The sequence below is a fragment of the Suncus etruscus genome, chromosome 9, assembly GCF_024139225.1.
Source record: "Suncus etruscus isolate mSunEtr1 chromosome 9, mSunEtr1.pri.cur, whole genome shotgun sequence".
NCBI classification, from domain to species: Eukaryota; Metazoa; Chordata; class Mammalia; order Eulipotyphla; family Soricidae; genus Suncus; species Suncus etruscus.
Window position 1 is genome coordinate 103,918,239 of NC_064856.1, and position 23,923 is coordinate 103,942,161.

The 23,923-nt window shown below is 46.8% G+C and overlaps 1 protein-coding gene across 1 annotated transcript in view; it reads left to right on the forward strand.

The window, feature by feature from the left end:
- Positions 1-23,923, forward strand: part of STX3 (syntaxin 3) — a 49,355-nt gene that overhangs the window by 17,032 nt on the left and 8,400 nt on the right. The window contains exons 2-8 of the mRNA XM_049779737.1: positions 4,657-4,740; positions 16,927-17,026; positions 18,651-18,725; positions 20,135-20,202; positions 21,567-21,675; positions 22,807-22,880; positions 23,070-23,204. Coding sequence (XP_049635694.1) covers positions 4,657-4,740; positions 16,927-17,026; positions 18,651-18,725; positions 20,135-20,202; positions 21,567-21,675; positions 22,807-22,880; positions 23,070-23,204 — 645 coding nt within the window. The remainder of the gene's footprint in view (positions 1-4,656; positions 4,741-16,926; positions 17,027-18,650; positions 18,726-20,134; positions 20,203-21,566; positions 21,676-22,806; positions 22,881-23,069; positions 23,205-23,923) is intronic.

Sequence of the window (23,923 nt, forward strand, 5' to 3'; positions counted from 1 at the left end):
GGGAGTGTACATGTCACAGCCAAAGATTTAGGCTCTGGGGGTGGCAGATGAGCCTGTGTAGAGGGCCCATAGAGCAGTAGATAAGGAACAGAGGGGGGTTATCTTGAGAACAAGAAGTGTTGAGCACAAGGAACTGAAGATCCAGGCATTCGAATATGGGCTCTGGACCCCTATCTCTTTTTACTCTCTGTTTCAAGGTGAGGTTCTTCCTAGAGCCTCGGGGAGCATTCGAGAGGTGGGAGGGAGGATAGGGCCCCTTCTTTCTTTGTACTATGTTGTTGGTAAGCTATCTCCCATCATCTGGCAGGAGGCTGGGGTTGGGGAGAGGAAGTGGGTAGCAGGACTTATGATGCCTGTTGGGTTTTTCATTGACACCCCTGTTGCAGTAGTACCTTAACATTCTTATTACCACATGACTTGATCCCTTGATAAAGATGCTGAAGTTTTCTTGGCCCTCCTCAGGCTTGTGGGCTGCAGATAAAGGCTGTCACATGCTTTCCTTGTTCTGGGGAGGGGGAGGGTCCTCTGGGGCCCCTTGTCAGGGAAGTGCTAGGTTGTTTCAAAAGGGAGGGAGACCTAGTCTCAGTGTCACATGACTCTGTAACCCATGATGATGGCCTCTCCTGCAGGTTTTCTGATCTGAGCTAAATTTTGATTTTGATTTTTTTAAATTTAAGTTTGTTTTCCCCACTTCAAGGAAAGAACTTGCTATATTGGAAGAACCCTGTACGGTAATCTTGAAGGCTCGGTTTCCAGTTTTGGCTGTGACTTCGGGTTGGCTCTTGGGCCAACATCTGTCTCTTTGCACCTGAAAGAATTTGGCGATAGAATCTGTCAAGTTGCTTTCATCTCTGACATCCTTAGATTTCTTCCTTCTCCCCCTTCCTCTTTCAAGGTAGATCTAGATTAAACTTAGGGAGAAGTTGACCAGTTGCTTCATTGAGTTCTTACTGGACACTTGGCCCTGCACAGGAGACTTTAATATAGTCTGTTTAAGCCTCACAGATGCCTTAGATGTTGCGCTTTCTATTTTTGTAGCTGAGGAGATGTGGGATCCAGCTGTGTCATACTGTTTGTCTTCAAACTCAGCACCAAGGGTATATGATAGAGCTAGTTCTAGATCTCTGATCACTATGAGGCTGTAGGGCTGAGCTCACTGACTTGGCCTTTCAGATGTGAGAACTTCTGGTGCTATATTCGAACATTCCCTCCCAGACGTGAGTTCTGGTCCTTACACAAGCCCTGGGGTAACTGCTCTTACTGCCATTTGAAGATAGAAATGTACTTTTCTTTTTGGGGGGGGGGGTGCTTGATGTGGGCCCTGAACCTTTGGAGTGGAAACATCCCTTTTGGGAACTTGGTTGTTGAGTTACTAAGGATTTGGCTTTTCTATTTATACCTGCTCTGGCAGAACCTGTTGAAAGGCAAGAGGGGTTTTCTCTGAGGAAGAAATTTCCAGGAGTTCTCTGGAATACAGGCATTAAACCTGGTGCCTGCCTCCCTGCTACAGGCCCCCCCCCCCCCCCCAGATTTCCGGACTTACAAAACTTTCCTAAGCCCATGGAAACTTCCATAAGCCAGGACGGTAGGCCTGGCTTATCTTGGCTTTAGTGTAAGTTCAAAGGTCTCAGAGAGAGGAAACTCCTCAAATGCTTGTTGACTGGGCTTCCTAGAGCAAGACCCGGTTGGTATTTCCCAATGAGATCCACAGGAAATCTTCCTGGGAGATAGAGATTGCTTCAAGGCTCAGCTTTTAAGGGCGAATGGATCTTAGGAGCATTTTGCCTCAAACTTCAGAAATGGCCCAGGAAATCCAGGCCACTGGTCTCTGGAAGCAAAGTCATTTGTTCAGCTTGAAAGGACTAAATTTCTGTTGCATGGCAGGTGCTCAGTATGCATGTGGAACTGGTGCCTTGGTGACTCTTCATTGGAAGGCACAAAAGCCGATTTTGGCTACATGTGTAAAAAACAATAATACTGTTTAGGTGTGTGGTGTGTGATGTGTGGTGTGGTGTGTGCATGTGTGTGTGTGTGTAGGAAGTTGAATGGGATTAAGAAAGCTGGGTGGAGGATCATTCTAAATACTAAACATACTGTTTGGGGCATAGGCAGAGAATTGATCTTGTATTAGGACAAAGAAAGAGAAGTGAAAGTCACTCTGGCCACCTCACTTGTTGCTTCTGCTCTGTCCTATCACAGTTCAGATATTTGGGGGCAGATTGATAACTTATGATTGATTGATAATTGATAACTATAGAGTTTTGGACAGACAGACACACAAACACATACGTTCCACATTTATTTATTTATTTATTTATTTATTTATTTATTTATTTATTTATTTATTTATTTATTTATTGTCACACCCAGCAGTGCTCAGGGGTTACTTCTGGCTTTGTGCTCAGAAATCACAGCTGGCAGGCTCTGGGGACCATATAGAATGCCGGGGATCGAACCCAGGTTCGTCCCAGGTTGGCAGCATGCAAGGCAAACCCCCTACCACTGTGCTATCTCTCCAGACCCATACTCCAAATTTTTAACATAAGAGATAGCAAAAGCAACCCTAGTTTTCTGAGAATTTTAGTGGGGAGAGACTTAAAATTAATAAACCATTTGTAGTTGTTGAGTGAAAGACTTGCACACACCAAGGGGATTTAAATTTGGCCAGTGAAGGGGAGAGAGTATCCTAGAAGGTGGACATGAGTGGGTTGTTGGAGCAGTTTCAGAGGCCAAATGAAATTTTGCCTACCGGACAGGTACATTTTCAGAAGCTCTTGTGAGATACTTTAGCAGCAGGGAAGAAGGCCCCGTGTTCATGTCAGGAGAACCTGTTGTGGGGTCAGAGCAGTGGCGCAATCGGTAGGGCGTTTGCCTTGCACACGCTGACTTAGGATGGACTTCGGTTCGATCCCCCGGCTAGGAGCGATTTCTGGAGCATCACCGGATTGGCCCAAAAACCAAAAAACAAAGAGATCCTGTTGTCAAGGGGGTGTTTTGGAGCTGAAGAAAGGTAGGGGTGGGCGTGGATCCAAGGGGATCCATGCGCTCTTTTAGACTTTGGGGCCTTGGATCCTAGGAGACAGCTGGTAAGGCTTAAGCACAGGCACATGATTCATTCTGCATTTTAGGAGCATGATCGGCTGCCATAGATTTCAGGCATGTTAGACACACACAGATGGTGTGGGAGACAGTCCACTCCCCTGATGGCTGGGGAGCCCCACAGTTTATTTCCGGGTGATGTTGCTGCAGATACAGGGGGCTTATGGTGGGTGCAGAAGGCAGAGGGCCATTAGAGCCTTTCTGCCTTCAGACCTGGGGCTACTTCTGACCTGTCCATTCCACATAGGCCCAGACATTCTTTGGGCAGCTCAGCCCAAGTCCTCCTTGCTGAGGGGGATAGAAGTATTTTCTTTATAATCCAATTTTGTGACTGTGTATGTGTGTGTGTGTGTGTGTGTGTGTGTGTGTGTGTAGGAAGTTGAATGGGATTAAGAAAGCTGGGTGGGGGGGAATCATCATTCTGGGGTGGGCAGTTTTGAATATTGAGGGCTGGCTGGAGGTAGGGGAAAAACTTCCCTTTCCTTATAAACACAAACTCCCTGGCTGGGATGAGGCACCACACTTTGCACTAGGTGGTTTCTAGAAATAGAAAAACCTGCTGTTCCTACTGGGAGGCTTTGGATTTAGAACTTTCTCTGAGTGGATTGTGGCTAGAAATGGTTTGAGTAGTATAGCCCCTGTCAGTCATTAAATCATGTGGTTGAACGGGGTGGAGAAGTGGTTAGGAATGTGGGGCCCAGATCTGCAGATAAGCTGAAACTGCTGGTAGAGCTCATTGTCACAACCCATGACCATCCATGTGAATCACACATAGATTAGTCACTTTGAATGTGCCATGCGCTGTGTGAAAGTGCTTATTTTTGTTTGTTTGTTTGTTTAGGGGCCATACCCAGTGGTGCTCTGTGCCTCCTTATGATTCTGTATTCAGGAATTACTCAGGAATTTAGAAACCATATGGGATCCCGGGGATTGAATCCAGACTGGCCATGTGCAAGGCAAATGCTCTCCCAGATGTGCTGCCTCACCCATCCCAAATAAAATGCTTTTGTCCTTACCCTCTCACAATGTTCTGCCAGTTTTGTTAGCATTGTAACCTTTGGGTACAGCGAGGATAGGAACCTGCCAATCCCTCCATTTCTGGCCCTCGACCCCTATTTATTTATTTATTTATTTATTTATTTATTTATTTATTTATTTATTTATTTATTTATTGTTTTGGGTCACACTGGGGTTACTTCTGGCTAGAAATCAACTCCTGGTAGGCTTGGGGGACCACATGGGATGTCAGGGATCGAACCTGGGACAGTAGTGTGCAAGGCAAATGCTATCCATCTAGGTGCCCTTCCTCCCCCCTATCCTAAAAAGACATCCCCAGGTGGTGGATTTAGATTCATACCTAAATCTAGACTGTGAGGTCAGAGTCTGCTGCTACCTGACAGGGGCTGTCCTGAGTTCCAAATGTCATCATGATCTCTCTATGGGCCCAGAACAGCCTCCCTGCCATGCCCCCCCACTTCCACCCCCAGCCTGCTGCTTCTCCAGGCTTCAGCATTTTTTTTGCCCCTGGGGTCTCACCTGCTGCCTCCTTTTCCCCAGAAGCAGCTGACACAAGATGAGGATTCCATGGACGTGGAGATCGCCATTGACAACACGGCTTTCATGGACGAGTTCTTCTCGGAGGTAGGCTCCCTTCCGGTGTGCTTTGTTTTGTTTTCATTTTTTGTTTGGTTTAGTTTTGCTTTCTGATTGTACCTAAGGAAACGCAGCTTCCTTAGGAAAAAAATAGGAAACCCTGGGGCTCTGTGTAACTGAATGACATCAGCCTTGGGCGGGTGCACAGGGCCGGACAGAGCACCCACAGGGAGTGTCTCTTTAATAGGAGAGGTTTAGGGTGTTTATTTTTCTAGCAAGTCCAAAGGAAGGTAAATTCTAGTGTCATTTTTGAGGTGTTTTAATTATTTATTTACATGAATGAATGAATTGAATCACTGTGATATACACAGTTAGAAAGTTGTTCATGATTGAGTTCCAGTTATTGCACTGCCCAGCACCAGTGCATATTTCCAGCCACCTATGTTCCAGTTTTCTGTCTATTCTTTCCCTGCCTGTTTTTATGACAGACATGTCTTTTCTTTCGCTCTTAGAGGTACTTTTAGGGTTTTCTACTTTTTTTTTTTTTTTTTTTTTAGTTTTTGGGCCACACCCGGTGGTGTGCTGAGGTTCCTCCCGGCTCTGCAGTCAGAAATCTCTCCTGGCAGGCTCCGGGGACCATATGGGATGCCAGGAATTGAACCCAGGCGCTTGCAAGGCAAAAGCCTTAATGCTGTGCTATCTCTCCAGGCCCCAGGGTCTTCTACGTTTGGAACACTTCTTGAACATTTTTTTCTACTGACCTTTGTCTCACCCAAGAAATTTTTACACCACCCAGATACCTAACATTGGCCTGTAGATAAGTGCCAGAGAGATAAAAGGGGATGCAGTGCTTGTCTTGCATGCAGGCCGAGGTACCACAAGTCTTTAACCCTACCAGGACTGACCTCTGAGCACAGAGCTGGGAGTCAGCCCTGAGCAACCCCTCCCATCTAGTAAAATCAATTAAGCATGAAAATCAAATATTTACTGATTGTATATCATATGTTTACTTTAAGACACTACTAGGGAAATTAGCTCAGCAGGCTGGAATTCCTACTTTGTGTGAAAAGTCTGGCTTTGAGCCTAGCACTGTCTCTTGAGATGACCCCTAATTGCAGTGCTGGGAGTAGCCTGCCCCCCCCCCCCCCCAAACAAACAAGCCAAAGAAAGAAAACCAAACACAATTTTATTTTTTATTCCCCATCCTCCTTCAGTTAACCACACTTGTCATGATGCTACATGACAAGATTGTAACATTTTCCTTTCCTAAATGATGTAATTGAAATATAGGCATAAATATAGCCATAGTTAAATTATTTATTTTCATTGATTATTATTTTTTTGTGATTCAGAAAATCCTATTTTTTTATTTTTGAAAAAATATATTTTTTTAGGTTTTTGAGCTATAACCTGTGGTACTCAGGGATTACTCCTAGCTCTGTGCTCAGAAATCACTCCTGGAAGGCTCAGGGGACCATATCAAGATGTTGGGAATTGAACCCAGACCTGTCCAAGGTGTGCAAGGCAAATGCCCTGCCACTGTTCTATCTCTCTGGCCCCCTATTTTTGAAAATTAAGTCCTGTTAACAATTCTGGTATAAGATGACAAGCCAAGAAACTACCAGGTTAGTGAAACTTTAATTTTGTAAGTTTAGCTGGAGCCAGGATGCATTGTCTACCCACAGATCCAGGTGACACTTTGGCCTCAAAAGCCCTTGTTGAGATGTGGGAAGCCAGGGAAAGAGGGGTGTCACAGGCAGAAATGTACCCCAGAAGTTCATGGACAGAAAATTCAGGCTTAACTAGGGTTCAAATCTCAGTCCTCTACTGGACTGGCCTGATTTTGTAATTGTTCTTTAAAGTTCATTCTTGATTTCCTGAGCTCTCTAGTGGGGTTTGAGGAAGAATTTCCCAAAGGGGTTATCATGAGGCTTCAATGTGGCATAGATGTGTTTAGTTATTGACTTTTTTTTGTTTGTTTGTTTTTTGGGCATCACCTGGCAGTGCTTTGGGGTTTCTCCTGGCTCTGTACTCTGAAATCACTCCTGGCAGGCTCAGGGGACTGTATGGGATGCCTGGGATTGAACCCAGCGAGGTCTGTCCTGGGTTGGCCATGTGCAAGGCAAATGTCGTATTCTATGCTTTCACTCTGGCCCCAAGTGATTAACTTTTTAAAACATTATTTAATAACTATGGTTACAAGGTTGCTCATAATATAGTTTTTTTTAATTTCAATTATAAAGGTGTTAATCTTTCTCTTTCTCTCTCTTTCTCCTTTTTTTCTCTTTCTTCCTCCCCCACCTTTAGATACTGTGTTTTGCAATATTGTACCTGAAGGGGTATCATGCTATCAGTTTCCCTCCTTTTGGCATCTAGTTCTTGTCCAGAGTGATCATTTCCAACTCTCATTGTCTTAGTGGTCTCGTCTCTGCTCTAACTGCATTCCCCATTATTTGTGGCATGCTTCCTACTATGACTGTCTCTCTCTTTGCTTCAGTTTCTATTATGCGACTGATTTCTAAAGCATGCATGCACACACGCACACACACGCACACACACACACACACACACACACACACACACACACACACACACTTCACCATTGTTGAAGAGTTTTAAAAGCAAGAGGCCTCAGATCTTGTTGCATGTGGACATCCTGTCCTATCAGCTGTGCCAATGAGAAAGCTTAGCCCTTCGCTTTCGTCTTTTGACCCATTGTCTGTGAGGGTAATGAGTTGGTTTAGGAGCCTGGCTGAGTAGTTGGCTGTGAATGCTTCCGTCTCCAACCTCCTGCAGGGGATGGTGTGGGGTGATGGTCCGTCCATCCTTTGGCCCTGGAGTCTATTGAACAAAATTGGAGTTTTGTGCATCTGGGTGGTTCCCCGAATGCTCGTGCGTAGAAAGTCATTTCCTGGAGCTGGAGCGATGGTTCAAGTGATAGGGCGTTTGTCTTGCATGTGCCTAACCTAGGACAGAATGCGCTCTGGCGTCCCATATAGTCCTCCAAGCCAGGATCGATTTTTGAGTGCATAGTCAGGAGTAACTCCTAAGCGTTACCAGGTGTGGGTCCCCTCCCCCCCCAAAAAAGGAAAAGAAAGTCATTTCTTGTTCAGTTCATGGAGGTTAGGCTCAAGGATGTCACTGTAGCTTGTTTCCCTGATGTTGCCTGGAAGAACCAGGTACATTCAAGATCTTTATCCTTACAATGAAGATCTCCTTGGAGAAGGCCAGTCTGATTCTTTAAAGTCAGCTGAGGTGCTCAGATAGGCTGTATTTGTTATGTGGTAGGAAGAGGGTGGCCTTGGCCTTAAGCTTCCAGCCTCCAGGATCTGGTGTGAACTCATCCTTGGATTTAACCACAGCAGACGTTGGTCAGTTAATTCAGCCCATTGGGGATTTCAGTATCTCCTCTGGAATTCAGGGCTGTAATACTTCCCTTTCAGGGTTGCTGTGAGGATTATACATCTGCAAGTCATTATCTGAATAGAAGAGTGCTAATGGGAAGTGGTTATTGAAGTAATTTTTTTTGGAGGGGGGCCACGCCTTCTCTGCACTCAGGTATCACTTCTGGAGGACTCAGAGGACAATATGAAATGCCGGAGATCTAACCTGGGTTAGCTGCGTACCAGGCAAGCACCTTACCCACTGTACTATCTCTCTGGGTCCTCTACCCACTGTACTATCTTTCTGGCCTCTCCTTGTTTGTTTTTGTTTTTGGGTCACACCGGCAGCACTCAGGGGATTACTCCTGGCTCTACGCTCAGAAGTTGCTCCTGACAGGCTTGGGGGACCATACGAGATGCCGGGATACGAACCACCATTCTTCTGCATGCAAGGCAAATGCCCTACCTCCATGCTGTCTTTCCGTCTCTGGCCCCTCCTTAATGCTTTCTAAATGTATTTCTGTCAGGCTAGGAAGAGCGATGCTATTCAGGGTGAAGGGACTGCCTTGGCTCCATGGAAAGTCTTTGAGATAAGATGCCATTTTCTAAGAAAAGAAAAACAATAGATGCCATTTTCTACCATTGGCCATGTGGTTTTTAGGCACATTTTATACATTTTGGTTGGTTTTTGTGTGGGAGGGGGAGAAAATGATTCAGCTTGCAGTCTCAGTGGGGATTAAAAGAGCTCATGTTCATGAATACTGAGCGTGGGTATAGGTGGCTATTTCTCCCCCGTTTCTCACCTGAGAAAGCAGAGAGAGGAGGAGCAAAGGCCTGGGCAAAACACAGTGGGTCTTGGAAAAGGACATCTTGTGGGTTCCATGCCCTCAAATCCTGCTCTCAATGTCTGCTCAGCCCATAGCCAAGGGTAAGACTTTGGAAAAAATTACTCAACATCCTAAACTCATTTTCTCCAAAGGTTATTCTTTTTTTTTTTTGGTTTTTGGTTTTTGGATCACAACCGGCAGCGCTCAGGAGTTACTCCTGGCTCTACACTCAGGAATTTCTCCTGGCAGGCTCGGGGGGACCAAATGGGATGCCAAGATTTGAGCTACCAACCTTCTGCATGCAAGGCAAATGCCTTACCTCCATGCTATCTCTCCAGCCCCAGCTATTTTTTTTTTTAATTAAAAAAATTTTTATTTTTTTTGGCTTTTGGGTCATACCCGGCAGTGCTCAAGGGTTACTCCTGGCTCTACACTCAGAAATCGCTCCTAGCAGGCTTGGGGGACATATAGGATGCCGGGATTTGAACCACCGACCTTCTGCATGCAAGGCAAACACCTTACCTCCATGCTATCTCTTCAGCCCCAATTTTTAAAATTTTTTAAAAGTAAATATATAAAATCTTATTTAAGCACCATGATTACAAGCATGATTGTAGTTGGGTTTCAGTCATATTGGTTGGTTATTCAAAATGCAAAGGGCAAAGTTCAGGGAGGGATGTGCCTTAGCACAATGCCTGATTGAATCTTCATGACTTCCTGTGACATTCAGATCTCATCACTCTTCTGTTCCTCAGAGCAGTAGTAAATATATAGACAGAAAAGTTGATTCCATTGAATGTTGTCTGAAGGTGAGACCAAGCCATTCCAGGAGATGAGGGTTTGGGGGACCTGAGGATGTCCCCTCTGTATGTGACTGAGGAAACGCACTCAGTCACACAGGGCATGGCTGAGGAGATTTCTTGGGAAGATGCTCTCATGACTAAACTTGCCTTCTGGACCTGGTACCAGCATGCAGGTCACCTGGGCTAATTTGCAGAGGACTTGATCATGTGAGTCATTGCTGGTCAGGAGACTGGTACGAGATGTGGGTGAAGTCACAGGGCCAGGACATTCTCTGTTGGTGTTTGGGGCCATAAAACTGGAACAGTCAGGGCTGGAAAGATAGCACAGAGGTAGGGCATTTGCCTCGCACGCAACTGATTCGAACAGACAGTGGTTCAAATCCCGACATCCCATAGAGTCTCCTGTGCCTGCCAGGAGTGACTTCTGAGTGCAGAGCCAGGAGTAACTCCTGGGCGCTGCTGCTGGGTTACTCAGGCCTTTCTATAGTATTTGTTGTTGAAACAAACAAACAGACAAACAAAAACCAAAAAAACTTGAACAGTGCTTCCTGCTTCTCAGTTGTCAGGGAAAAAGCTCTGGCCTCTGGGCTGATTAAAATCTGAATGATCAACCCCAGATTTCATCTGTTGGGTGCGCATGCCTATTTCTCTTGGTCTGTTTGCTCACTTGGCAGAGTGCAGTTTCAGAGGAAATAGCTTTAGCAGAGAAGGCCGAAACTCAAAGTTCTGGGTTCTTCTAGGTTGGTTTAATGCTCATCAAACTCCGAAACTTTGACTGTCTTCCACAGTGTGGGCTGTAGAGGTTCCTGGAATAGAGGCCGCCTCTGTTCCTCTTTCTCTGGTGAATGACTTATAAAGACTGTCCCAGGAGATACAGGAGCCCAAGAAGGTAGCAGTAAATTCTGCCTACAGGAAAAATAGACTTTGGGAAATTATAGACTTTCCCATCATGGTCACCAGAAGAGCTTTTTGGATGGGTCACTACTTGGGTTACTCCTGACTCAGTGCTCAGTGGTCATTCTCATCTGTTTTGGGGAGACCCTGTAGTGCTGGGTTTGAACCCCAGAGCTTCCCCCCCTCATGCAAGGCACACAGTCCAGTCCACTGAGTTATCTCCCTGGCCATGGATTAACTTCTTTTTTTGTTTGTTTTTGGGTCACACCTGGTGGTGATCAGGCAGACTTAGTTCCTCATTCACTCTTGGCAGGTTTGGGGGACCATATGGGATGCCGGAAAGCAAACCAGGGTCAGTCCTGGGTTGGCAAACGCCATACCGCTATGCTATTACTCCGGTCCTGGGTCAACTTTATAGACTCAGACCTGCCTTAGAGGACCAGACATGGCTCAGGCTTAGGGATTTTGAGAAAGTTCTTCCAGATGATTCTTTTTCTCCTGCTAAAGTTAAAGCTCCTGAGAAGTGGTGGGGAGCCTGTGAAAAGGAAACAGGGAACTGAGTTTGTTTTGAGCAGTTTTCTGTGGCTGTGGCTGCTGGTGGTGGCTGAGGAAGGGAGGATCAGCTGATAACACACATCACAGCCTACAGCAAGGGGGCAGAGCTGGATCTGGCCTGTGAGTGCCCCTGGCTAACCTTTTTGCTTGTTTGTATTCTGTGGATCAGAAACTCAGGCCTTCCCGTAGTATTTGTTGTTTGTTTGTTTGATATGTTGCCCTGGGGGGTGTGTGTGTGGAAACCATCTAATCTTGGGTTTAGAACTATGTCTCTGGCATTCTCCTCTCTCTCTCTCTCTCTCTCTCTCTCTCTCTCTCTCTCTCTCTCTCTCTCTCTCTCTCTCTCAACTCTCTCTCTCAACTCTCTCTTTTCTTCCCTCCCTTGTTCCCTCTCTCCCAACCCCAGTAGTGGATGCTTATTTTACTCTACCCCAGGGGTCTCAAACTTGAGGCCCTCGGGGCCGTTTGCCACCCTCCATACAACATTTTGTGGCTTGCGGCCGGCCTTCAAATATCGCAGTATTCGCGATTATTCGCTTACCGAATAATCGCAATAAAAATCGCATTAGTAAGAAAAAAATCGCATTAAACATTGGCATACCCCGAGCAGTTCCATTTGGGGTATGCAAATGTTTAATGCATTTTTTTGCGATTATTTTTCTTACTAATGCGATTTTTTATTGCGAATATTCGGTAAGTGAAATCCCTTTTGCGGCCCTGCCTCACCCTGACTTTGCCTCCTGTGGCCCCCAGGTAAATTGAGTTTGAGACCCCTGCTCTATCCTTTCTAGAACCAACTTAGTTGGAAGTTGAAAGCAAGAGATTGTATCTTAAGACAGCTATTCAGATTCTTGAGTGACTCAGCAGGAAAGTGCTTCTTTGCTCCTCCCTGACTTGCTCTTGCCAGTCCTCCAGTTTGCTCACCACGCTCTTTTAAGCAGTGTCTTGGTCCTTCCAGTTCTGGCTAAAATTCCCTGTGTTGTATTTTGTTTGTTTGTTTGAGTTTTGGGTCATTCCTGGTAGTGCTCAGGGCTTTCTTGTAATTCTGTGCAATGGGATCACTCTGGTGATGCTCAGGGGAACCATATATGTTGCTGGGGATTGAATTGGGGGTGCAGGGCAAGTGCTTTAATTATCTTTTATCTCTTCAACCTGCTCTCGTATTTTGACCATCTTTATTTCATACCTGAGAGACAGACAGTGGAGATCAGTGAAGGGTGGGGCGGTCAGAGGTTGTTCAAGATCATAGAACAAGAGGTGTTAAGAGATGGAGCTAAAACTTGAAGCAAGCGTGTCTGATTCTCATTTATGAAACTAAACTACAAGGATTGCCTTGTTACTGACCAATAATTGAAAGATATATGCAAATGGACATACAAGACGAAAGTAGGAAAAATGCATTAGCTACAGCTTCAGCAAAGCGATGTGAAAGAACTTGGATTGGCTCCCTCCATCATATTTGATTCTAGTTTTTGATGTTTGTTTGCCTTTTGTGGAGTCAGGCATCATACCCAACCCTTCTGTAAAGCATGTTCTCTCCCACTGAGTTGCATTCTGGCCTCCCTCAGCAGCTTTTTTGTTTTTGTTTTTGTGTTTGGGCCACACCTGGTGATGCTGAGGGGTTACTTCAGGCTATGCGCTCAGAAATTGTTCCTGGCTTGGGGGACCATATGGGATGCGGGGGGATCGAACTGCAGTCCGTCTAGGTCATCAAGGCAAATGCCCTACTGCTTGTGCCACCGTCCATCCCCTCCGCAGCATTTTTTAAGATCTCCTTGTAAAGTCTTTTCCCTCCAGAGCCTAGACTGGAGAGAGCAGATGAAGGACCTGGATCTCAATTAAAGGCAGGTCTCACAGAAGAGTGAGTCAAACACTTGACTTTTAGCCCAATGCATGTGCCAGACCAGGTAGAGAAGGTAGAGAAGCATCCCAGGGAGGTGGGGGGCTCAGGAGGCAGGTAGGGTGTCTTCCTAATTTTCAGCTTGGTATTGGTTTCACCTTTTTTTTTTTTACAGCATGACCTTGACTGAGTCGTTCCGCCTCTTTGACCACTGTTCTCACACATTGGCAGTTAGTGTCTGCACAAACATACAAGGAAAGGCCTGATTTCTGACAATGGAAAAGTCAGGTTTTGTTCTGTGATATATTATCAGTTAGGGTAATGCCAGAGTAGCCCCCAACATATGCACTGACATATAACCCTTGAATTTTGGGGTTTAGTTCTTAGAGATTTCCTACTTGGTATCTCCCACTCCTCACCCCTGTGATCTGGTCTTGGTGAGTAAGGGTGGAGGAAAGAGTTGGCAGTGATGGTCGGGATCAGAGAGTTGACAGCTGCACTTTCAGGGCCTAAGATGTCCTGCAGGCAGGAATTCTGGGATTCAGATCTCCCATCCACAGTCTAATATGTACCAGCCGTCATCCAGTCCCCTCTTAACTGGAGTGTGTCTGTGCTTGAAGCCAGCTCTTGTCCGAGCATCTCCTTATCTATTTTTGCCTTCAAAGAGTCAAAGCACTCTTCAGTTTATGAACTAAGAGTCTTAGGATATATTTTTGAGAAATCATTCAGTCCCCCAGACTTTGCAACAAGATCCTGTGGTGTGTTAAGATACCGTGGACTTAGGGCTGGATAATAGCATTTGCCTGCACACAGTTGACCTGGTTCAATTCCTGACATTCCATGAGGTCCCTTGAGCTTGTCAGAAGTGATTTATGGCAGAGTCAGAAGTAATCCCTGAAAACTGCTGAGTGTGGCCCAAAAACAAAAACAAAAAAAAGAAGGAGAAGAAAACAAAAATTAGTGGACAGTGGACTCATTCAAAGCTAGCTCATGTGTTTTATTGTCAAAAAGCTCTTTTCCCTCTACTGCTGCAGATAACTGTAATTGCTTTGGCAGGCCTTCAGTCATATGGCAGAATTGGAAATGGGGTGTGATGCAATGACTTTTTATGAAGTTGTCAGAAGCGCTGGTGTTTAATGAGAGAGATAAAGGGGAAGGCAGAAGGTAGTAATTTCTGGGTCACCCAAGGGTCATAGTCTAAGGGGGGTGCACTCCATGTGAACCCATTCCTTGGGGATTTTCGCATCTCCTTTGTTATAGTCAACTCTTTTGGGGTTCTGCAGAAAGTGGACCAATATAGAGCAGTGAAAAAGGAGGTCTTGGAGTTAGTGGAAAAAGCATTCTAGGCAATATTGGACTGTCACCAGCTGGGTTGCCTCTGACCCCTTTAACCTTTTGTTTTGCCCACTATCAGAATGCTTTGCTGATGTTTGCATGGTTCTTGGTGTTTTGTTCCTCTGGATCCTGATATGATCATATTAATATTTATTCTACACTTTTTTTTTGGCTACACATGGTGATGCTCAGGGGTTACTTCTGGCTATGCGCTCAGAAATCACTCCTGGCTAGGGGGACCATATAGAATGCTAGGGATCGAACCAGGTCTGTCCTGAATCTGCTGCATGCAAGGCAAATGCCCTTCTGCTATACTGTCGCTCTGGCCCCTATTCTACACCTTTATAACAAGTGATTTGACAATGCTGCTTACAGTTCTATTTGCATAGGGGAACCATCACCCCTCCAGTGGCAAATAATTGGTTTGAAACTTAAGAAATTCAGGTTTTCTCTCTGCATCTTTTCTGTACACTCTGGAGGATTGTGGGAAAGACAGTTGCGGGAACCAGGGACTGTTAGCAAGTGCCTATTGAGTTTTATTCTTTTTTGTTTATTTATTAATTAATTAATTAAATTTTTTTTTTTTGGTTTTTGGGCCACACCCGTTTGACACTCAGGGGTTACTCCTGGCTATGTGCTCAGAAATCGCCCCTGGCTTGGGGGGACCATATGGGACGCCGGGGGATCGAACCTCGGTCCGTTCCTTGGCTAGCGCTTGTAAGGCAGACACCTTACCTCTAGCGCCACCTTCCCGGCCCCTAATTAATTAATTTATTTTGGCTTCTGTTTTTTTTTTTTTGAGTCATACCCTATGGCACTCAAGAGTTACTCCTAGGGGCCGGAGAGAAAGCATGGAGGTAAGGCATTTGCCTTTCATGCAGGAGGTCATCGGTTCGAATCCCGGTGCCCCATATGGTCCCCCGTGCCTGCCAGGAGCAATTTCTGAGCCTGGAGCCAGGAATAACCCCTGAGCACTGCCGGGTGTGACCGCAAAACCACACACACACACACACACACAAAAAAAAAAAAAAAAAAAGAGTTACTTCTGGCTCTGTGCTCAGAAAACGCTCCCGGCAGGCTCTGGGGACCATATGGGATTCCAGGAATCGAACCCAGGTTGGCTGCGTGCAAGGCAAACACCCTACCACTGTGCTATCGCTCCAGTCCCTTGAGTTTTATTTTTGTGGCCTCTTAGATGTTCAGTTCCACCTGTTGAGTCCTGGCATCCTCCAGGATTCCTCTTCTGTTTTGTCATGTTGATCCATCCCTGGTTTCGGACGGACAGATCAGGCAGATGTGGAAGTGACTGGAAGGTGCCTTTGTGCTCAGACTTTGGTGTGAGATGGCCCGGATCTTTGAGGAGAAAGCCAAGACTGGGCTGTGTGCCCATGCTTCAGTGGGCTGTGTTCTCCCCAGGAATGTAGTGCTCTTGAATGGGGACTGTTTCTGGAGATGTCCTACCTGGTAGGATCAGGTAGATATGTGTGAAAGCCATTCTCTGCCCCAGCTTCTGGTCTTGATCTTCTTGATCACAGCCCAAGAGACCCAGAAACTGTCTCCCCAGGACTCTTACTTAGGTCTGACCCCCTCCCTGCTGCTTTTCTGAGTTCTGGTCTTTTCTCTTCCTCCCATTCTTCTCTAGCCTTCACTCGCCATTGATTTTTTTTTGTCTGTCTTTTCCTTCATCCATTTCCTCTCTCCCATGTTCACTCTCCAAATCTCACTTTGGCCAAAGAGCATTTCTCTTTTTGTTTGCTTGTTTTTGGGGCCACATCCTGTGATGCTCAGGGGTTACTCCTGCTATGCGCTCAGAAATCGCTCCTGGCTTGGGGGACCATATGGGACACCAGGGATTGAACTGAGGTCTGTCCTGGGTCAGCTGCATGCAAGGCAAATGCCCTACTGCTGTGCTGTTGCTTCGGCCCCTGAAGCAGTATTTCTCAGTGAGGATCCATACCCCACCTTCTCAATATTCCAAGGGGGCAACAGGTGAAAATTGCTTAAATGGGGACCATGTTATGAGAATAGAAGGTCAATGAGTTGAATGGAAGGAAGCCTCACAGTGGGGAAAAAAGGTCAAGAAATATTGTGTTGAAAGACACAGGATTTTTCCTTTTTTTTTTTTTTTTTTCATTCCTTTTTATTAAACTCTGCCATACCCAGTGGTGCTCAGGGCTTACTCCTTGCTCTGCTTTCAGGAATCACTCCTGGCAGTGATGTGCAGGGGACCCTGTAGGATACGGGGGAATCAAACCTGGCTCTGCTGTGTGCAAGGCAAGCACCCTCTCCACTCTACTTTTGCTCTGACCCCTTGGTTTCTGCCTCAAGCTGGATTCTTTCTTCCCTACTGGGAAGCATTGGGTGTGGATTTTCATGGACTCCTCTGTTGAAGTGAATTTCTGGGCTCTAACAAAGCCAGAGACAGCCTTCTTGTCTTCCTCCTCCACTTCCTCCTCCTCTTCCTCTTCCTCTTCCCTTTCTTGCTGACCCCTGGAAGGCAGGTACTTTAACCTAGGAAAGCTGCCCACCTTTTTTCTCAGCCAACATGGCTTCTTCCCTCTCGTGACAAAGCTTCTTTATTTTCTTTCCGGTTGCAGATCGAGGAAACCCGGCTCAACATTGACAAAATCTCAGAACATGTGGAGGAGGCCAAAAAGCTCTACAGTGTCATTCTGTCTGCACCCATTCCAGAGCCAAGTGAGTGTTTGTTCCACACACTAACTTTCCCTGTGCCTTTGGACTGGGTCAACTTGCCCTCCACCTTTCCAGAAGCTCAGTGCTGCACCAGACATCTTACATGGAGAGCTCGGTCCTTTCTCCTAGCTTCTTGGCTCTCTCGGGGCTCACACTGTCTGAGCACTTAATCCCTTTAGCTAGACTTGCCTCTCTAGTGTCTCGATGACTCTTACTGTTCCTAGCATTCCTTCTGTATGTCTCAGCACTGCTGATGCCAACATGATACATTCCCCTTTGTTCTTCTCATCCTTAACCTGTGATTTTGTTACTGCTGAGGAAAAGATTCTCTCCTGAATTTTTTCCGCACAGTTTTAGGGTAGCATTAAGTTTAATTTTTTATGTTCCTTGGGGGTAGGGGTCATTTCCAGGCTGTGCCATTTCACTCTTGAAAATTTCCCACAACTCTCCATCACATGATGATTAGGGATGCAACCAGTGGGTGTGTGTGGGATGTCTGGCTTTCGTGCTACCCTTCGATCCATTCTCCCCCATGTGCTGCCTGCCTCTCATGTTACCAGACGATGCTTTGTTCACAGACACATCCATTCTGTCAGGTCTTGTACATAATTTACCTGATCCCACCCACTTCTCTTGAGTCTGATTTTCTGCTGGGTCACATGCTTAGCTCTTGAGATTTAGTCCTGCTTTAGCTTGTCCTGAGAAGCCTCTCGCTGCCCCTTTCAGCTGGGGCCTCTCCTTATCCTCCTTTGTCTCGATTTCTCACCTCAGTCTATCTGTTTGCTGGAATTGCTCATCTGTTCATCCTCATTCTGAGCCCCTGGAAGGAAACATTGATATGTAACTTGTCTCTGACTTGGTGTTTGTTACTTAGTGCCAAGCTTGGGGTCAGTAATGAAGGATGTGTTTGAAGGGTCATCTGTGCTACTTGTTTATTTATTTTTTAAACTTTATTGATTGATTGATAGGATTGGTTTTTGGGCCACACCCCGTGTGTTGCTCAGCAATAACTCCTGGACCTGAACTCAGAAATCATCTCTGGCAGGCTTGGGGACCATATGGGATGTCGGGCATTGAACCTGTTCCCTCCTGAGTTGACCACATGAAAGGCAAAACCCCACTGCAGTTCTGTCTCTCTGGCCCCTCTACTACTTATTTAGCTCCCTGTATCTTCATACTCTATAGATGGGGTATGTAGCTGGCATGCTATATTCACATTAACTTGGTTCTAAGTGCCAGGGTTGAAATCTCTCCCCCAGAAGTTCCAGAAAACAGCCCTACATTTCTTTGTTGAAATATTCATGGTAAACCAGGTATTTTTTTCCACTCCCTTTCCCTCCCCAAAAGCTGTAATTGAGATCAGAGAGCTAGATAGTATAAGGATTAAGGTGATTCCTTTTCATCAATCTGGTTTTTCGTTTTGTTTTAGTAAATTCTGTAGGCTTAGGATGGGGTGTCTTACCAAAAAAAAGGAGCATTGAAGAGCTGTGATTCAGGAGAGGGCTAGGATGAGAGAGGGTGTGGGAGTGGGTGACTGAAACAGCCTTCAGCTCCCCTGTGTACAGATAAGACTCACATAGCAACGAGCCATTTCCAATGAATTCTGCCTTACTTGTTTTTATCCCAGAAACCAAGGATGACCTGGAGAAGCTCACGGCGGAAATCAAGAAAAGGGCCAACAATGTCCGCAACAAGCTGAAAAGTAAGACAGGCGCTGGCCAGAACCTCTTTCTACCCCATGCTGTTGCTTCTCCTGATTTTTCTGGGGCTCAGCTGCTGTCCCTGGAGTGCTTGGACATTTGGCCCGTGCTTGCAAACCAAGCATGACTGTAGTTGGGAAACTTGAAGTAGGGAAAAGGGGGAATAGATTGAAAGGCGCTTTTAGCTCCAAGCCTCTGTGAGTCGGTCCTTTAACTGAATCTCCTGACTAGTCTCTCACTATTAGATCCATAAAATGGTGAGATGTGTCATTGTTCAGTCTGAGATGCTTTCTTTGGGCTGATGTTTCATGGCCTCCATACTGAACCCCCTTCCAGCCCACCCCTTGCAGGCAGAGTTGAGTTCAGAGAAGCCCCTGCCTGCATGTTCATTCCTTAGAGGGTGCGGGTGCGGGTGCAGGTGTGTGTGTGTGTGTGTGTGTGTGTGTGTGTGTGTGTGTGTGTTTTCTTAGAGGGTGCAAAGTGTGTATGTTAGCTTTGTGTGTGTATGTGTGTGTGTGTGTGTTAGTTTACTTAGAGGGTGCAAAGTGTGTGTGTGTGTGTGTGTGTGTGTGTGTGTGTGTGTTAGCTTCCTGTGACTAGGTTTTGTCTTTGCCCAATGGCCTTGGGGGTCAGTTGGTGGCAGCATGCTACAAGTCAGAGTAGGAAAGCAGCAATGCTCGACCTCCAGTCAGGACTGCCTGATCCTACAGGGTCTGGCAAGCACCATGCCAGGCACTCCTTAGTGTCTCCTCGCTTTGCCTGCACTGTGGCATTGGTGGGTGGCACCTCCATTTGTTCCCTTTCACCTATGACAGGCCAGAAACACCTGGGCAGCTTCACTAGCTCGCCAAGCATCTCATATCACGACTTGGGAGTGGCAGGGAAGGGGAATCAAGAGAGAACCAAGTGTACAGGGTACTTGCCTTACATTCAGCTGACCGGGGTTGAATTCCTGGCATTCCATATGGTTCTCTGAGCCCATTAGGGTTGATCAGAGTGCAGATGCAGGAGTAAGCCCTAGTGAGTGCTTTGAGTAACCCCAAACATAACCAAGCATACCACCCCCATAATAAAAATAGATAAATGGTCCAACTCTTTCCCTGTTTGGCACCCCCCCCCCCCAGCACTCATATTTACAAGGCAGGGCTAAGACTTGTGTCTGTATTTCTGGTGAAAAAACAAAGGTTGAGGGGGAGGAGGAGGAGGAGGAATGGTGCTGTGTGTGAGATGCCCACGGAGCCCCACTGGTGTCCTGGTGGAGGAGGTGCCCTCCCCTTTCCCCAGGGAGCTGCTGTTTTGAGCCTCCACTAGCTGATGCGGCATTTCCGAGGGCAGGTGGATGATGCTCAGCTGTGTGTCTTGGAAGAGGGTGGCAGAAGTGTCTGTGGAATAACTTCTCTCTGCTCTCCAGGCATGGAGGGCCAAATTGAAGAGGATGTGGCCCGCTCGTCCGCAGACCTGCGCATCCGGAAATCCCAGGTGAGTTCTCCCTTGGTCCAAGAACACAACCTAAAGTGTGATTATCCTAAGTTGGGGCGTCTTTTCTTTTTTGAAGATGACTGTTACTTGGGAACTTGATTTGAAAGGCTGGCAGAGGAGAGCTGCCCAGATGGAACCATGGATAGAGAGGGCCAGAGTTCAACACCTGGTACCTATTCACACACTTTCTAGGGCCCCCTAAAAAAACTTAAGCACTAAGACCCTCTGAGCATAGTCTCAGCTTTCTTTTGTGTGTGTGTGTGTGTGTGTGTGTGTGTGTGTGTGTTTAAGTCACACCTGGCAGCGTTCAGAGATCACTTCTGCTCTGCGCTCAGAAATCACTCTTGGCAGGCACGGGGGTGGGGTGGGGTGGGGACCATATGGGATAGCAGGATTCGAACCACCATCCATCCTAGGTCAGCTGTGTGCAAGGCAAACGTCCTACTGCTGTGCTATCTCTCCAGCCTAGTCTCTTGCAAATGGGAAAGTTGAAGTCTTTGATCTAAGGGTTGTTGCTGGTTCAGAGTCAGTCACTTTGGACTTGTCCACTGTGCTGGTAATCACAGAGAGGGTCCTTGCCCTTGAAGAAGTGTCATGAGATCCAAGGGACATGAGGACACGATTCTGCTACGAGCCAAAGACTTATTCAAGTGCAGGTGTTTGTAGCATCAAAAGAAGACTTGGAGGGGAAGGAGCTAGAGGAGTCTACCTTGAGTAGGCAAGAGAGCCAACATGTCTGCACTCAAGGGTACATACAGTTCCAGAAAGAGAATATGGGTAGTCATAGTAGTGCTGATGGGGTTGGGATGAGGGGCAACAAGCAGAGAATAATGTATCTGGAGGAAACTGATTATTGTGAGATAGTGGGCAGGGAAATTTGGGGAGAGGCTGTAGCTCCCTATTCCAGAGGCCTCTGAGTCCTGCTCAGAGGAAATTAGATGTGATTGCAGAGCTGTGAGTTCAGGTTGCATTGTGTTAGGAGATCACTTGGGAGTCATTGGAAAGTCGAGGGATCAGTTTGGGTGAGAACTCAGGCAGGGATTGGCTGGAAGGGAGTCTGATGGCCTGAGAAAATGGTTTGTGGGAGAGAGTGTAATCTCTGAGATTCTAGGCGGCCATTCCCTTGGCCTCCTGATTGCCATATGAGGTCCGCAGGGCAGGGACAGAGATGGAACACATGCTTTAGAAAGGCCAGTGGCCGGTCACTTAGAAAACCAGGATGTGGGTCTTTGCCCCTGGTCTTTTGAAGCTAGGTCTAAGGTTACCAGGTGCTTGGCTGCTCTGGAGGTAGGGTCAGGCTCTGCAGTGGGGATGGACCTCCTGGTGCTCTCCCTCATCCCTACATCTCACGGTGTCCCCCCCAGCACTCCGTCCTGTCCCGGAAGTTTGTGGAGGTGATGACCAAATACAACGAAGCCCAGGTGGACTTCCGTGAGCGCAGCAAAGGGCGAATCCAGCGGCAGCTCGAAATCAGTATGTGTTTGAAGTTCGGCCCGCACCTCTTTACCTTTCTTTGTCAGGTGGGGCTCCACGCTGGGGACATAGTGGCCATTGTCACTTTCTGACTCTTGGCTGCTCTCAGGCCTGATGGTGGCCCAGTGTTGTCTTGAGTTCATGGGATCTCTTCAGTGTGTGAGTCCATCTTAAATTAAATTTTGGGTCATACCCGACAGTGCTCCAGGTTACTCCTGGCTCTATGTTCAGAAATTGCTCTTGGCAAACTCGGTGGACCATATGGGATACCAGGGATTGAACCTGGATCTGTCCCAGTTAGGCCACATGCAAGGAAAGCACCCTTCCACTGTGTCATTGCTCTGGCCCTGCAAGTCCACCTTTTATACACAGAAGAAATATGGACTGAATACCTGTTCCCCTGTGAAGTCATGCTTCTGTTCAACAACAAAAATAAAATTATTTTTTTGGGAATTTTTTTTTGGCCACACCCAGCAACGCTTAGGGGTTACTCTTGGCTCTGCTCTCAGAAATCACTCCTGGCAGGCTTGGGGAACCATGTGGGATGCCAGGAATCAAACTGAGGTTCGTCCTGGATTGGCTGCATGCAAGGAAAAGATGGGGTATGGGTTACTTTGAGGAATAAAGATTTGGTCAGGGCCAAGTAGTGCAGCAAAGAGGGTGCTTGTCTTGCATGCAGCCAGCCCAGGTTTGATTTCCAGCATCCCATATGGTCCTCTAAAACAACAGTCCCCTAAATCCATCAGGAGTGATTTCTGAGTGCAGAGCCAGAAGTAACCACTGGGTGTGGCCCCAAAACAACAACAAAGAAATTAGTTAAGCTGTGAGGAATTTGACATGTGGAATGCAGCAGGGAGGTGATTAAGTTGAGGAACTAACTTCCATGGCTTTCCTTAGAAAAGTAGCGGTTGTCCAGAGACTGTTAGACGAGTGTAATGGGGGACAGCATGAGGGTTCACCATGTGCCTGGAGGAGGCCTCATACAAACGTGGGCTTCTTCTGCTGAACATGCCAAGAGGCTTGTGTGGGGTTGAGTGTGACAAAGGCCTCGTTCCATAGATAGATTTTCTCAGGGACTGTTGAGTGGGCACTTTGATCTTAACATTCTGATGCTGGTTCTTTATTTCAAAGCTGGCAAGAAAACCACCGATGAGGAGCTGGAGGAGATGTTGGAGAGTGGAAACCCCGCCATCTTCACTTCTGGGGTGAGGACCTCCCAGAGCTGATGGGGTATCGCCTGCTGTGACTCCAGGCTCCTACCCACTGAAGATGGGGTGGCAGCTGCAGGGAAACTGGGGAGCAGGGGATGGTAGCCAGGGAGCTCGGCCTCAGGGTATTTGAGGACCAGGTCTAGGTATGGTTAGCCAATGGCCTGTTGGTGTGGCCCCTCGCAGATCATCGACTCTCAGATTTCCAAGCAAGCCCTCAACGAGATAGAAAGCCGGCACAAGGACATTGTGCGGCTGGAGAGCAGCATCAAGGAGCTTCATGACATGTTTATGGACATCGCCATGCTGGTGGAGAACCAGGTGAGCCATGGGGAGGATGGAGCAGGAAGAGCAGGTGCTCCTTAGAAGGGTGAATTGGGGAGGCGGAAGCCAGGTGAGGGAGTTGTGTGTGTCTTCAGGTAGAGTCCTCTGAAATTTTTTTCCCAGAGTAATGGGATTCCATTACGAAAATTCCAGGGGTCCCAAGGAAAGGCACATTAGAGGCTGGTCCTTCTACCTTAATTGTTCTTGCTCACATCCCCCTTAGTATCTGTGGGGTTTGAGCTCCTCTGTAAGTACCTAGTTTTTCTAAATCTTAGTGTCATTTACTCTCTTCTTTTGGGGATGTGGGAAGGTGGGGAGCACAATTCGCAGAGCTCAGGGACCATGCGGTGCCAGGTGCTTGGAGCTCCTGAGAGCAAAAACTGCACTCCATGCCCCCCCCCCCTTTTTTTTCTGGTTTTTGGGCCATACCGGGCGATGCTTAAGGGTTACTCCTGGCTGTCTACTCAGACATAGCTCCTGGCAGACACGGGGGACCATATGGGATACCGGGATTCAAACCAACCACCTTTGGTCTTGGATCAGCTGCTTGCAAGGCAAACGCTGTGCTGTCTTCGGGCCCACTCCATCCCTTTGAGTCTGCCACCCACTCTATCCCTCCAATCTCTCTTTCAAATGAAGAGAGACTTATTTTTATTTTTAAAAGAAGATTTTTAAAAACTTACTAAATCACTGTTACATACAGTTAAAAGTAGTTG